We start from the raw sequence: 16,266 nt of genomic DNA, 5'->3' as shown, positions 1-16,266 counted from the left end.
TGCTGAGGTGGATATAAAGGGATTTCTATTATTGTCTAGTTTCTATCCCCTTAAGTTTTTTATATCCTTACCAGGCTGGTGAATTAAAACTCATCATACTATGAGTGTTCTTCTAGGGATCTAGTATAGGCCATTGTGATTATGGACAGCATGATTGTAACATGATTGCTAATGTAATATATGCTATATAATTATATTTCTTTTCTTTCTTTTTTCTTTTTTAAAAACCTTTATCTATTTAGGTTTTGGGGCCACAACTGGCGGTGTTCAGAGGCTACTCCTAATTCTGCCCTCAGAAATTGCTCTTGGCAGGCTCAGGGGACCATAAGGAATGCCGGGAATTGAATCTGGGTTTGTGCCAGGTTGGCCTCCTGCAAGGCAAATTCCTCACTGCTGTGCTATCTCTCTGACCCTATATAATTATATTTCAAAGTTACTGAAACACTATTTGGGGAATAGGATGGACCATACCCAGCATAGCTCAGGGCTTATTCTTCACTCTGTGTTCAGGAACTGGTAGGACTTGGGGGACCATATGGGGTGCCAGGGGTTAAATAAGGGTTCATCATATGCAAAGCAAGCAAGCCCTGTACTCACTGTCTATCTCTCTGGCCCCGTCAAAGACCAACTTTTAAATGATCTCACCACAGAAACAATTATGTGATGATAGAGGTATTGTCTAATGCTAATTTTAAAATTCTACAATGTGATGCATTAATAGGATTGATATTACAGCAGAGAGGGATGTCTCCTTGTCAGAGACGCTGATGACAGAGCCAAGTTCAACAATGCTGATTAATGAATCACATAGTCTAGGCACTTACAGGATCTCCTCGAAGGCCCTGTGAACCATGGTCACCCGAAATCCCTCTCTCTCCTGGACTTCCCTAAAGTTCACACAAATCAGAAGAACAAAAGCTTTTAGTAACATTAATACATACAAAGATCTCATCTCTGAGTAATAATTTTGAGTAATAATTTTTCATTAATATCTTGATTTAAACACCTTGATTATAAATATGATTGTAGTTGGGTTTCAGTCATGTAAAGAACACCCCCTTTCACCAGTGCAACATTCCCACCACCAATGTCCCAAATTTCCCTCCTACCCACCCTACCTGTACCCTGCCTGTACTCTAGATAGGCTTTCTACTTCCCTCATTCATTCACATTGTTATGATAGTTCTCAATGTAGTTATTTCTCTAATTGCACTCACCACTCTTTGTGGTGAGCTTCATGTCATGAGCTGGACCTTCCAGCCCTCCTCTCTTTTGTCTCTGAGAATTATTGCAAAAATGTCTTTTATTTTTCTTAAAACCCATAATTTTTAAACAGGTTATTTTTAAACTAAGAGGAACAACCAAAATTATAGTTTCAGGCATCATATAAATAGGTTTTCAGTTGTTCGTCACTGGTAAATTCTCTAAAACCAGACACATTTTTTATCTTGTACTTTTTATAATGATCTTAATGAAAGTGGTATTTTTTTTTATCTTTCATTAAATGAAACACTGAGACTCAGATATCATGCCATATCCCAAATAATTGTTTAGTTGGAAACTGTATTTTTAAACTATATTTTTTCTAGGTTCTAATTTTATCTTATTGGATTATCACTAGTTTACAACATTATAGAATGTCAGGCCATAGCTTAACACCTCTATGTGTATAGGAATGACCCAAAATATAGTTGCATTCCACTACTAAAAAGATCCTCTCTTTAACTTTCAGCACTACCACCCTGTTCTCAGATCACCAGCATAGTTTTCATAAGGTTTGGAAACTAGTTTCATTAGGTTTTTTCAGTTTGCTTCTTTGGTTATTTTTATTACACATGTAAGTGAAGCCATTTAGTAATGGTCTTGAGTGAGTTTCTGATTCACTGCTCACATTCAAAGGAAATAGTGGAAGCCTGGCTTTCAGTGGTTTCTGTATTAGAAGGGAACAAAGAGCATATCTAGTCAACATATTGTCCTGCTCCACATATTATCCAATACCTCATCATAATTTCTGTATGTGGCTTCCTTAGTTTAGTCATTAAGATTACAACAGTGTATTAGTGTTCAATTTAGAGTATTGATGCTTAAAGATCCTACACACTACTGCCATGAAGTGACTATGACCCTCCCCTATTACTGTCACCTCTGGTCAAACATTTCTTCCCTTCCAATTCCCCTTCCTGTTTGTTAATAAAAAGTTACAGTTTTAGAATATACAGTTATATACCCCCTTAGTATCACCTGTGTGCTTATGGCTCTCCACTAAAGTTCCTGTTACTTCTAGTCAACTCACCCTTACCCTAAAATCTGGCATTCTTAATAATAAATTTATTATCTAGTGATATTGTCCATACACTTGATTTGTTCCCTTTGCCATGTAATGCTGCAGTATCTTTCAACTGTGGTGGGGGTGTGATTTTTCTCTCTAGTTTCAATAGCAAAAAGTTCATCATAGGCATACCTATAGATGCCTGAATATCCCTTAAGAGAGCTTGTGTGATTCTTCCTGTTCACTTTTGCTTCTACCTTCTCATGACTAACATAGCTAGGCTTGCTCGCTGGTTTTAGAAAGAAACATGGAACAAGATTCCTAGCCAACGTTGAGCCACAACCAACCATCTAAAACAGAAATGCTCAGACGCACTTCAAATAAATGTTTACTATCATATGAAATTGAGGTTTTGTGATGACCACAGAGCATGTTCATGGCAGTAGCTATCTGGCATACTAGGGGAGTTTTGCTCCTTTCATCAAATCATTCTTTCTAGTGCTGTTTTCATCTTGTAGGATTATTGAATCCATACCTGGGATCCTGCATCGCCTTTTTCTCCCTTTTCTCCAGGAGGACCACTGTCACCCTAAAAAAAAAAAAAAAAAAAAAAACAAAACAAAAACAAGGAAAAACCACCATTTTCATTTTTGGGGAATGGATGGGAGCACACCCAGCAATACTCAACCATCATTCAGCATTCAGGAATTACTCCTGGCAATGCAGGAAGTCAGGGGTTGAATTTGGGTTGACTACATGCAAGGCAAATGCCCTACCTGCTGAACTACTTCTTTGACCTCGTTCCCATTTTATTAACTAGAAAAATTCCAGAAAGATCTTCAGAGTCTGAAGAGATGGTTACCTGTTCTCCATTTAATCCATCAATGCCAATTTCCCCATCTTCTCCCTGAGAAAACAGATGTGGTCAGAACAGATGACACTGAAATTTTATGGGAATAGGTCCAGCCTCCAAAGTCCAATTTTGTGTTTCATATACAACATCTTTGTTAGGGTAACCCCACAAAATATAGTAACACTAAATAATCAGATAAAAGATATTACCTATGATAAAAGATGGACATAAATAAAATGAAATGGATGGTATTAGAAGGGAAGGTCAACAGAAACTCCATCTATACAACATATTAGTTGTATAGATGTAATGAAATATAATGATGTCAAAATTACAGCTATTTCTACATAACAGATGAGCAGCTAGGTAGTGGACATTAAATAAGTAAGTGCCATACCTCTTGTCCATTCAGTCCTCGATACCCCTGAAATTAGAAATAAAAGGAGTTTGTTAGTGTTGGAGAACAGAATTGGTGTTGAGAAGACTTTTAGAACAGTTTTAGGTGACCCTTACCTTAGGGCCTTTGATACCAGAGCATCCCTTGGTCCCTTGAGCTCCCAAAGGTCCCATTTCTCCTCTTTCTCCCTGAGAGAAAGCACAAATCCAAATGAGCTTTTACTACTATTTTCTGAAATCTCCTGAAAATTTCACATTGTTTTTGTTGTAAAAATAAGTAAATGCATGTTTTGTAGTTCAGAATTTAAGTTCATGAAAACTAAGAATGGGAGTCCCACCTGAATGCTGTCCTGGATGGAAAAGTATTTACATACAAAAGACACAGACAACTGGCAATTTAAGACATATATTAAAGTTTTGAGGAAATAAATAGTCTAGGAGCAGATTGTGAAAATAGTTGAGATATCAGAGAAGGGTATACTGCCCCAAATTTCTCACTTATTCAGTCATGGATGCACACACCAGGATTGGGAAGCTTGTGTTTAACACAAACTTTAATAAAACTTCTATTTTTTACCTTTGCATTATCATCATCTCCAAGAGTTTACTTTCTAAGTCCATGGCACTTTCATTTTAACAGTGCTTAAAGCCATTCAATTACTGCATGTTGACTGAAAAACACAATCTAAGTTGAATGAAGGATACACAAAACTTCAAGTATTACTTTAGACATAATTTCCAATCATGTGGACCAATCCCATCCTCCAGACTCAAAATTTTTTGACCTCAGTTACATGCTCATTGAAGGAGAGTTGTTTTCCCCTTAATATTAGAAAGTCCCCCCCCCCACAAACTCAACGTAGAGAAATTTCTGTATGTCTTTTATAGATTGGTCCAAGACTTACCCCCTTGTTAGCAGCTCCTTGTCTGAAACTCCCATTCCCAGAAACCAATTTCTGCCATACTTCAAATCTCATTGTGAGGCTCTAGTATAATATTGAGTGCAATACCTAAAACCAGTATCTTCTTATTTGCTTTCCCAGTATTTTTTTCTTTTATTTCTTATACCTAGGGCCTACTACTATGCCTGGCACATGATAAGAAGAGTAGTATAAATTTGGAAGGTGAGAGGTCGGAGAGATAGCACAGCGGTAGGGTGTTTGCCTTGCACGCAGCAGATCCAGGACAGACGGTGGTTCGAATCCTGGCATCCCATATGGTCCCCCGTGTGTGCCTGGAGCGATTTCTGAGCGCAGAGCCAGGAGTAACCCCTGAGCGCTGCCGGGTGTGACCCAAAAACAAACAAACAAAAAATTTAAAAGGTGAATAAATGAGTGATTGGATGGGTGTAGTTGTAATTTAGATTTTTGACATAGTGGCAAATGCTAAGATATTTATCAGATGATTGTTAAATAGATAAAAGAATAAATGGATGGGTGCAAAGAATATAAAAATGAAAAGACAGATGACTGGATGCAAGGAAAAATAAGATCCTTGATAAACAGTAAGTTGTGCTGATTTTTCTGTGCAATTGGGATGATTTTACTCCATGGGTAAAATGTGGGTAGACAGTCTAAGAGGAGAACATAGGTTAATAAACCACCAAAACTTCCAGAAGCAAAGCATAATAAGGATTAGCTAAAACAATTTTGCACATGAACTATCAATATGCATTTAAGAACAAATGGATCTGAAAAACATCATTGACTTACAGAAATGCCTTCCTCGCCCAGGTAACCTTCACTACCTTTAAAACCTTTGAGTCCCTGGAAAAAAAAAGGGAGGGAACATGAGCACTGCACAGGGCAACAACTAAAGTAAACCAGCAAAAGTATTTAACTTTATGTTTTATTTTGTATTACATATTAAAATTTATAATTTAAAATGTCTATACCTCCCCAGGCAAGCCTGTTTTTCTACATATAAAAGTAAATAAAATTTTCAGCCAAATATCCAGGTAATACAAGGGTGTGTGTGTGTGTAAGCGAGAATCATGACATTGTCTAAAATTCTTGCTGCTGCTAGGTATAGTGTTGGTTTTTGTTTTGTTTCCTTTTTTTTTCAGTCAAATGAACACAGCTATATTTGCCCAACAGGCTAGAGTTAGACTCTTTTCATTAAAAACATCTTTTTTTCCTTTTAATTCTTTTCAACCCTAAAAACATCTTTTTAAAATCATCTTGCTATATAGAAAAATAGACTACACATATTTCTTTCTATTTTTCAGAACCCTGATTTTTAAAATCAATTCTATCACTTGCTTTACCTAAAGTTCGGCCATTTAGAAAATAAATTGTCCAAAGACTTTGTTCACAGACTCAGCTATGTTGATTTGGAAGTTATTGCATATTTCATAAATTATTTAAAAATAAAATGAACATATAAATAAATAGTGAAATTATTATGCAGTAATTTTACATATTTAAATATTTCCTAACAAGTATCATTTTATTTACTTAAGTTACATAAAATTTATTGATTAGGAAATACCTGAATACATGTTGTTGTTGGTTATTGCTTTTCAAATTGACCTGACTTTGTATGTAACTCTGGAGTGACATTTTAGCCTAGTAGCTGAGTGGAGCATCTTAATATTTTTCACTATGTTAGAATGATGTGTTCTAGCTTGACTTTTAGCAGAATGCACAAAATTTTTTTACTTTATTTAAATGACCCTGCTGCTATTAAAAATTATTTTGTCATCTCTGCCAGGTATTTCTTCGAGGGTTCTCTAAATGTTTTTTCTTTCTTTTTTGTTTTTGTTTGAACAAGACTGATTTAGAAAAGTCTGTTTTATTCATGACTCCATCATATGCCTCCTGTATTGTATACAATAAACACTTACCTCAGAGATACTACCTAAAAGTTAAACTCATCACTTATTTCTCATGTCTAAAAGTCATTATATATTCAATCATAGTGGTCCCTAAGTTAGCAAAAATTACCTTTTTTCCAGATGGTCCAGGATCTCCCATGGTGCCATCTTCCCCTATGCACTTGCAGAATAAACAGCAGCACGTCCTTTCAGCAACGTTGACCTTGGAGGAAAGGAGAAAAGAATTACATTGAGAGGTATTGCTTCTCAGATCATGCATGCAAGAACCAGGTGTGATTCAGATTCTACAATCATGTGAGACAGAACATTAGTCACCCAAGTGACTGAGCTCTGGAGAGAATGAAAGAAACATTCTTCCACTTTTATGAACCTCCTGAGATGTATATTTTCGAGTTCAGACTCAATTTAAAGATGAGAGTTCTCACAATAGTATCAACACAGACACAACCCTCTTAGTACATAGTAATTTTGAATGAAATTTCCTAGTCCTTCTTACTCCAGCATGGGTCATGGTGTTACTGATTACACTATATAATCCTGTTTTATATACTTTATTCAATCAAAAGGATGCATATTATCTTCTCCTTTTCCTGCTTTGTATGTCAGATGATTTAGACAGTGACTAAAATCACATTGTTTGGAACCAAACTCAATAATAATAATAATAATAATAATAATAATAATAATAAAAAACACTTCCAAAAGAGCCTATCTGTAATAGGATTTTAAAAGCACTGATTGCAAGCTCAGCATTTTAGAAGTACTTATGGTGGGTAAGGACATGAGAGAATATTCCTCTTAAATATTTGTTCGAAAGCCATAATTATATATTTTAAAATGGTTAATTTCAGCCACTAGTTGGTATTCCCCTGATTAAAGGTCACAGTTAATTTCTATTTCACAATGATCTTTTGAACTTTGTTATTATATACTATTTAAAACTGTTTTCCATAAATACTATGCTTTTGCCTTATTGTAGTTGAGTCAATCTTTAATGAGTCATTTATGATCAAAATACTACACAATACAAAATTAAAAATTGTTATAAAAGTTTAGACATTTCTCCTCATTTTATCATATAATGTTTTTTTCTTCTTTTCAATAATAATTTCTTTATTTAAGTACCATGGTTACAAACATGTTTGCAATTGGGTTTCAACCATAAAATACACACACACACACACACACACACACATTTTCACTAGTGCAACTTTCCCTATTTGTTCTTTTTATGACATTAGAAAAGTTTCTCCCAACAAATCTTTGGAAAACCAATAAAGCTTCAAAAGTGTTAAGCCAAATAGTAAGGAGAACAAAATGGATTCTGACTTCACACAAAATATATATATATCTTTTTGGATTACTGAAATTCTAGAGCGTCAAATATTTTACTGTTTGCATAAAATTGGTCTGTTTATAAATCTTTTTTATGCAATACTTTTTATGAGATATTTAAAAACCAATGTTCTCTAGCATAATTTCCTCTTTCTATAAACCAATTAAACAGTTTAGGGGCCAGAGAGATAGCATAAAGGTAGGACATTTTGCCTTGCATGCAGAAGGATAGTGGTTCAAATCACATATGATCCGCAAGCTTGCCAGGAGCGATTTCTGAGCATAGAGCCAGGAGTAACCCCTGAGCGCTGCCGGGTGTGAGCCAAAAACAAAAAACAAAACAACAACAACAACAAAAACCAGTTAAAATATAATTGACAGTAAAATACATTTTGGAGAAAAGACTATTTTTCTCATGTGAGAACAGAACATCGACAACATTTCTCTGTTCAGTTAGCAATTATTTTTATATTGAAACATATATTTATATAAAATTTCCATACATTAAAAATAGCAGGGACTAGAGCTTTATAGAAAAGTATTCTTATAAACTGACTAAATATTTTATTAATTATAAAAAATTTACAAAGTATTGATCATCTTGAGGTGAAGGCACATAATTTGGTAATGGTTTAACACACTATGTTTGAGTTCTTGTGTTTTTTTCCTAAATATGATTGAGCTATATCTCATATACATATGAGATCTTGAAGGCAAAATTTTAAATAGAAAGAACAGGAAAAAAAGACAAACAAAATCTTCTGATGGATTATATAGTGTTTCAGGAGATGTCTGCTTTTCATTAGCTTTTCATGTATTTAAATAGTCTGCTCTTTTTCTGACTATACTATCAATGTAATAGGACTCTCATTTCAGGTCACATTATATAGAAACACATTTCTTTAAACAAGAATTATGCTCCATGTGGTATAAAATACGTAGAATCTACAAGGGTATAAGAATCTAACTGTATCACATTTTTCAATTTTTCTATACATTCTCATTCACTTGCTGTAATTTGGGCTTGGGTGTAGATGTTACTTAATTTTTTGTTTTGTATTATAGAGATTCCTCAAAAAACTAGAAATTGAACTCTCATATGATCCAGCTATACCACTCCCAGGAATATACCCTAGGAACATAAAAACACATTACAAAAAATGCCTTCTGCACACCTATATTCATTGCAGCACTATTAACAATAGCCAGAATTGGAAACAACCCAACAACAGATGAGTGGATAAAGAAACATATATACACAATGGAATACTATGCAGCCATCAGGAAAAATGAAGTCATGAAATTTTTTTATACATGGATGGACATGAAAATTATTATGCTGAGTGAAATAATTCAGAGTGAGAGAGATAGGCGGAGAATAGTCTCATTCATCTATGGGATTTAAGAAAAATAAAAGACATTATTGAAATGATACTCAGAGACAATAAAGATGAAGTCTGGAAGGACTGGGCCATGATGTGAAGTTAACCACAATGTGTGGTGAGTGCAGTTAGAGAAATAATTACACTAACAACTATCATGACAATGGTAGTGAATGAAAGAAGTAGAATGCCTGTCTTGAATATAGGCAGGGAATTGGGGAGGAGGGCAATAAGGGGCATTGGTAGTAGAAATGTTGCACTGGTGAAGTGAAGTGTTCTCTTTTAATAACTGAAACCCAACTACAAACATCTTTGTAAATCATGGTGCTTAAATAAAATAATGATATTATAAAAAATTAAAAAGGAATTTTTTTTGTTTTGTCTTTCTCTTTTTTTCTTGCAGACCGTATATTAGACATCCTTTAATGTACTCCTTTACTATCCCATATATTTTAATACACCTATTTTGGGGTGCTATTCACTAAATCAGAAAACCTCTCTTAACTCTGAAATAAGTATATTTTAATTTATAAAAATAACTCTCCAATATGTGTATATAGAAAAACTTACCAGGTGCTTTGAGAGTCGGCTCCCAAGATCCCTCATTCCAAGAGTGAGCTGGGTTTGGTATTCAAATCCTTTCCCAAATTCAATGTAGGGAAGCTCATTTAAGTCACTTGAATCCATGGCTCCATCCAGAGCAACAGTGATGAGGGCATTCAGGCCTGTGCAACAGCGTTTACAATTCTCCAGGTGAGGTGAGGTTAGTTATCATAACTTTTTTCATTCATTTATCTGTTCAACACAGTTATTCTAGGAAAGCAGTTGTGTGAGAGAAACACTCATTTTCCTGTCTACTTCCTTTAACAACCTCACTTAAAACTGGCAAGCAACAAGACAATAATCAGAGAACAAAAGGAATTACCCTTTTCTCAATCTAATTAAATTGGAGATAGGAAAAATGAGAGCTTTCGATTTTCTGACAATACAAAGGAAGGCAAGGTGCCAAAAATGTCCACGGAGAAGGCTAAAGTATAGAGGAAATTTTGCATCAAGAAAAGTGTTCCAAATCTTTGCCATTCAAAGTGGATGCTTGGAACTGTGATGTTGGCTTCACGCAGGGTCAGGAATATCAAAAATGTGTTATTCCAGTTTTTCTATATATACTGACATTTAAGAAGAGCAGCTCCAAATGATCTCATTGGGAACAGATAATCCAACTGGAGCTATAACGAGCATAGAACACCAAAAGATACTTGTCTACTAATTAGAAACAAATGGCACCTAATCATCTGGAGAGGTTTACAGGTTTGAGATTTTATAGACCAGAACGTTTCAAAGAAAACTTTGGAAGGCTTGCAGAAAGTTGATTTACTCTGCAAAGTATGAACACTCAATGATAGTAATAAACCTGCCAGTCATCACAGTGGGGGGTAACCATAGCAACAATGTGCCATCATCTATTAATAGTAACTGAGAGTATGAAAATTAGTTATCTTTTACATGTATTATAAGTTACAAATGCAACTATAATATGCGTGCAAGATTATTACTAAAATAATAGAGGCCAATAAACTAAAGCTTAGGGTTATTCAATGACTGGCTCAAGTAATAATTTTAGATTTTTCACCCAGATACTCCAACCCCCAAACCTACATAGTCAAAGGACATTTTAATAAGTAAAATGTAGTAAGAACCCTCATCATAGGCTAAGGAGCAGTCTTCAAATAGAGTAACTTTACAAAAAATTAACTCTGTTGGTATGTTTTCACATTATTTTGATATAAATAGGTGGAAAATTATTTATATCAAATAGATGGAACTTACAAACCAATAGACCAGAATAAAGTACTGTTCTAGAATGTAAGTGAGAGTAAAGAATACTTCTATTGTGATTATTATATCTTATATTCCTTCTTTTATATATAAATTCATGTATACAATTTTGCATAAAGTAAAAGGTAGATGAGAGGAGAAATAAAAGAACATAGTTTTAGGACCATTCAAGATGCAGAAGAAAGAAACTGTGTGGTTGGTTGAAATAAAATACCAGGAATAAACACCTAAATATAGAATTCCAACTCTTCCTATCTTTCCAGGACTTTCCTGGCTTTTATGATGACAATCTTGGATTTTTATCAAAGTGCAGACACAGTCACTCTTCCAAGAAAGAAAATGAGGGAGAGAAAGGGAAGTCTAGGTCAGCTGATATAGCTAATGAGAAAGAATGAGTTCATCAAATAAAAGTTAATAGTCAAACAGAATAGTCTCCCTCATCTATGAGATTTAAGAAAAATAAAAGACATCATTGTAATAATACCCAGAGACAATAGAGATGAGGGCTGGAAGGACGGGCCCAGGACATGAAGCTTACCACAAAGAATGGTGAGTGCAGTTAGAGAAACAACTACACTGACAACTATCATGACAATGGTAGTGAGTTAGAGAAGTAGAATGCCTGTCTTGAATACAAGCAGAGGTTGGGGGGAGAACAAAGATGGGGATCTTTAGTGGTGTAAGGTCGCACTGGTGAAGGAGGTGTTCTTTTTTTTTTATAACTAAAACCCAACTACAAACATGTTTGTAATCATGGTGCTTAAATAAAGATAATATTAAAAAAATTAATGGTCAAGGGGCCGGAATGAAGCATAGCAACTAGGGTGTTTGCTTTGCATGCAGCTGACCTGGGTTTGATTCCTGGTATCACATATGGTCTCCAGAGCCTTCTAGGAGTAATTTCTGAGCACAGGGTCAGAAGTAACCCCTGAGTGCCTAAATAAAATTAATAACCAAGTGAAAGCATGAAAATAGATTTATTTCTAAAAATACAACCTTGAATTCTTTTTTCCTTGTAAATTCTAGTAATGTGAAAATAAATAAAACCACAAGATTGTGGGCTTTCAGGAAATAGACACATATCCACTATTCGTAACTACTTTTCTTAGAATGGGGTATCCAAAACTGTTTCTTCAAGACGAATTCTATAAATGAGTGATAAAGAATTAAGGAAGAAAATATTTCAAAATCTAGGAGAAGAAAGAATTGTTAGTAAGCGACTAATATAGCTCAGTGGTAGACCTTGGTTGAGCATAAAACCTTTTGTATGTGATGCTCTGGGCTTAGTTCCAAGAACCAACAAGAGAATCAACAGATAAAGTGGCACCTGCCATGAAGGGTCCCTTTCTCCTGATATCCTCTTGCTTTGTTGTGATTACAGTTTTCATGTACACATGTACATAAGAGAAGGAAGATTCTCCTAAGTCAATATATGAAAGTCCAGACTCTCTGAAATCACATATGTTTAAATACAGAAGTGAGAGCTACTGGAAATCCTTGTCCTCCACACAAGAAAAACTTTTGACATCTAAAAAGAACACAATACTCTTTGTTTCTCTTACACAAAGAATCAGAATTTCCAAAGACATTTAAATGTAGCTTCTGAATTTTAAATCCATCAAACTAGTTTTTCCTTGGAAATAGGAAGGAAAATATGAATCTTAAAAATATGAGTGTTACAAAAAATACATTGCAAGAGAAACTTTCAATAAGCCTTGGAAATATTAAGAGAAACAGAAGAAAATAGGCCAACTGCTGATTTCTTGGTCAAAGAGAAACATAATGTTCATCTCCACTGATATTATAGTATCAGAAACATTACAGAACATGGGGGAAAATAGGAACACTGTCTTCAGACAATGTTAGAAAGAAGAGATAAGCAAATTTGAGAGAAAAGATAAATTGTATTTAACAGTGCTTCAAATACATTGGATATGGAAAAAATAGTAGATGCCAAACTGTTCTGAGAATTTTGTTTGGCTGAGTACATACAGAGTGGTGGCAAGTTCAGGGTTATTTGAGAAGCTGGAACTTAAGAACTGGGGTTCAGTTCTGAGGTTCCAAAGATAATAAACACTCCTTCCCCATGTCTACTACCTTCTTTTCTAAGTTCATCAGATTTTTGTTCAAGTTTTTCAATGTCTTCATCCAATCCATCTGAAAATAAAAGAATCACCTAGGAGGGTATTTAAAAGAAAAAAAAACTGAGTTAAAATGAAGTCATTGCAAACACAAACCAACAAAACAGAACCAAATTACCTTTCCTCGAGCAGCTGATTTATTCTGAAATGTGTCCCAAAGAGAACTCAAGAGATTTTCATTGAGGAGAGATGGTCCTTTCACTGTTACATCCTTCAGGCTGTTCAATATGGTGTCACTGTAGATCTCAAACTTGGGTGTATATTTTTCCATGGCATGGGTCACTTGAAAAGCCACACTGACCTGAGTTTCTGTGCCCACCTCACAGCTGACCCCATTGAGGGAGCTGATGGCATGTAAAATCTTTGGAAGATAGCTTTCCATCCAAGACTGACCTTCAAGCAAAGTCTGTCCATTCTGCTGAGTTGAAATGTCAAATCCTACCACAACATCCACGAAACAATCTAGAATTCAAAGGAAAAAGGATGTTATTAGATTATAATTTTATAATTTACTTTTTTGTTTGTTTTTTGAGCCACATCTGGTGATGCTCAGGGGTTACTCCTTGCTTTGTGCTTAGAAATCGCTCCTGGTTTGGGGGACCATATGGAACGTGGTCCATCATGGGTCAGCCACGTGCAAGGCAAACACCCTACTGCTACGCTACAGCTCTGGCCCCTAGATCATAATTTACTTTTAATTGATTTGGATGTCATGTATGCATTAGGTATTTGAAATTCTTAGTCTGGTCCAGTTCTAAAATTGGAAAATCATAAAGAGAATGAATGAATCATGGAATAAAAATTTACTTTTTTATATAATGTGACAGCATAAAGTTATATGTAAATTCTAGTTGGAATATAAGCTAATTGATATAAAATACACTTTAAGTATGCTTAATTATATTTAACATTTAAGATGTAGTTACTATAAAATATAGTAAATATTACATCTACATGTTTTTCTAGTAAAATACTGATTTTATTGTGCCGCTGGATAAAACCTTCAATTGGAATATCTCTAAAGGTTCTTGTGAAAATGTCAACAGTATGCAATAGAAAATTTATTATCATGTTATTTATTAAGTGAGATTCAACAAATATTAAGTTAAAATAACTATGAGGAAAACATATTTACAAGGAAAACAATAATAATTATAAGAAAAACTTCCCACTCTTGATCCTTCTTGGACTGAAACATTCTATAAGATCCTGGATATATAGAATATATAATAAAATTGGTAAATATAAAGATTTGTATATTGTTATCAATATAAAATTGGTAAATAAAAATGTTGAAGAAATTTATTTAAAAATGAAATAGCACTTTGTTGTACATCCATCTCAGGTTTTAATCCACAGTTAAAAATGTTTTTACTTTAGATTCCAGTGAGGCAAGGAAAGCATCTTCACCAAGTGGCACTAAGAAAGCTGGTCAGCAACATACAAAAATAAAACTTAGACCTCTTTCTAATGCTATGAACAAAAGTAAAATCAAAGTGAAGTAAAGACCTTTATATCAAACTTGAATCCATATGGTATTTAGAAAAAAATGTTGGCAGAATTTGCTATGACATTGAATCTTAAGGCAACTTTAAGAATAAAACACCACTGACCAAGAAAGTGGAAGCAAAGATAAACAAATGGGATTATATTAAAATAAGAAGCTTCTGCACCTCAAAAGAAAGATGACCAGGATACAAAGACTTCCTATAGAATAGGAGAGAGATTAGTTATCCAACATCCATCTGACAAGGGGTTAATATCCAAGATATTTGAGACACAGGTAGAATTTAACAAGAAAAATGAAACCAAATAATCCCTGCAACCCAATAAAAATTTTGAAAGAAGAGATTACTCTTCAGGGAAATGTAAATCAAAACAAGAGTGAAATATCTCACACCAAAGAGATGGCATACATTAAAAAAAGAATAAGGGCAACCAGTGCTGACATGAATGAGGGGAGAAAGGGGCCCACATTTGCTGCTGGTGGGAATGTTGACTGGTCCAGTCTTTCCATAAAACAATATAGACACTACTTTAAAAAAAACCCTAGGGGCCGGGAAGGTGGCGCTAAAGGTAAGGTGTCTGCCTTGCAAGAGCTAGCGTAGGATCCCCTGGCGTCCCATATGGTCCCACCAAGCCAGGAGCGACTTCTGAGCGCATAGCCAGGACCTGAGCATCAAACGGGTGTGGCCCAAAAACAAAACAAAACAAAACAAACAAACAAACAAACAAAACCCTAGAAATTGAGTTTACATTCAATCCAGTAACACTACTTCTGGAAAAATACTATAGTGGACCAAACACACAGGCATCTATCTCCTATGTTCATTGCAGCATTATTCACAATAGCCAGAATCTGGAAACAATTCAAGAGCCTGAGAAAAGATGAGTGGCCAAAGAAATTATAGTTCATCTACACAATGGAATATTGCATAGCCATTAGGACAAATGCCATAAAATTTGCTCATATGTGAATAGACGTGGAGAATAACATGCTGAGTGAAATGAGTCAGAGGTAGAGGAACAGATGTACAATGATCACACCATTTGAGGCATATCAAAACAGCAACAATAACATAGTATGAGAATAATATTCAAAGATAACAGAAATGAGGACCAAGAAACCTGGTCCATGGTAAGAATCTGCCACAAAGTTGGGTTGGGGGGTTGCAATTAGGACAGAGAGGGACCATTATAATATTGATAGTTAGAAATGAACACTCGAATAGAACTAGGTGCTGAAAAGAGATAAAGTAATTATGGTACTCCTTAACTAGCAATGGTGCAAACCATAAGAAAAGTGTTTCCAAAAGCGTCAGGTTGGGAGGGAAGGGAAACTGGGGACATTGGTGGTGGGAAGTGTACTGTGGTGAAGGGATGGGTGTTAGAACATTGTATGACTGGAACTCAATCATCACTTTTGTAACTGTGTATCTTATGATGATTTAATTAAAAAAAAATGAATGTTTATAAAGACTTGTTTTTCTAAACAGACTCCTCTTCACGTTTTCTAACATCTTCTGAGTAAACAAAAAAATAACCTGCAAATCCTTGAGCTCCCGCTTGACTGAAGACACTGGGTACAATTGACCCCTCTTCAACCATGCAAAATGATGACACCTTCAGACCTCAGTCTCTCAACAAGATGAAATGACTCACTTAGGGTTAAGAAATGCTCAGTGAAGTACAGAATCAAAGTGATTTACCTGGGGCGA

At 34.9% G+C, this 16,266-nt stretch overlaps 1 protein-coding gene across 1 annotated transcript in view; it reads right to left on the bottom strand.

Moving 5' to 3' along the window:
• Positions 1-16,266, bottom strand: part of LOC125998218 (collagen alpha-6(VI) chain-like) — a 126,923-nt gene that overhangs the window by 86,978 nt on the left and 23,679 nt on the right. Inside the window, exons 8-17 of the mRNA XM_049766485.1 lie at positions 13,167-13,510; positions 13,005-13,083; positions 9,642-9,796; positions 6,464-6,556; positions 5,231-5,284; positions 3,636-3,707; positions 3,520-3,546; positions 3,132-3,176; positions 2,805-2,858; positions 825-887 (exon numbers count right to left, since the gene is read on the bottom strand). Of these exons, the coding sequence (XP_049622442.1) occupies positions 825-887; positions 2,805-2,858; positions 3,132-3,176; positions 3,520-3,546; positions 3,636-3,707; positions 5,231-5,284; positions 6,464-6,556; positions 9,642-9,796; positions 13,005-13,083; positions 13,167-13,510 (986 nt within the window). The remainder of the gene's footprint in view (positions 1-824; positions 888-2,804; positions 2,859-3,131; positions 3,177-3,519; positions 3,547-3,635; positions 3,708-5,230; positions 5,285-6,463; positions 6,557-9,641; positions 9,797-13,004; positions 13,084-13,166; positions 13,511-16,266) is intronic.

The sequence above is a fragment of the Suncus etruscus genome, chromosome 20 (genome assembly GCF_024139225.1).
Source record: "Suncus etruscus isolate mSunEtr1 chromosome 20, mSunEtr1.pri.cur, whole genome shotgun sequence".
NCBI lineage: Eukaryota > Metazoa > Chordata > Mammalia > Eulipotyphla > Soricidae > Suncus > Suncus etruscus.
Note: the sequence above shows the minus strand (reverse complement) of the source record. Positions and strands in the feature narration are given on the sequence as shown.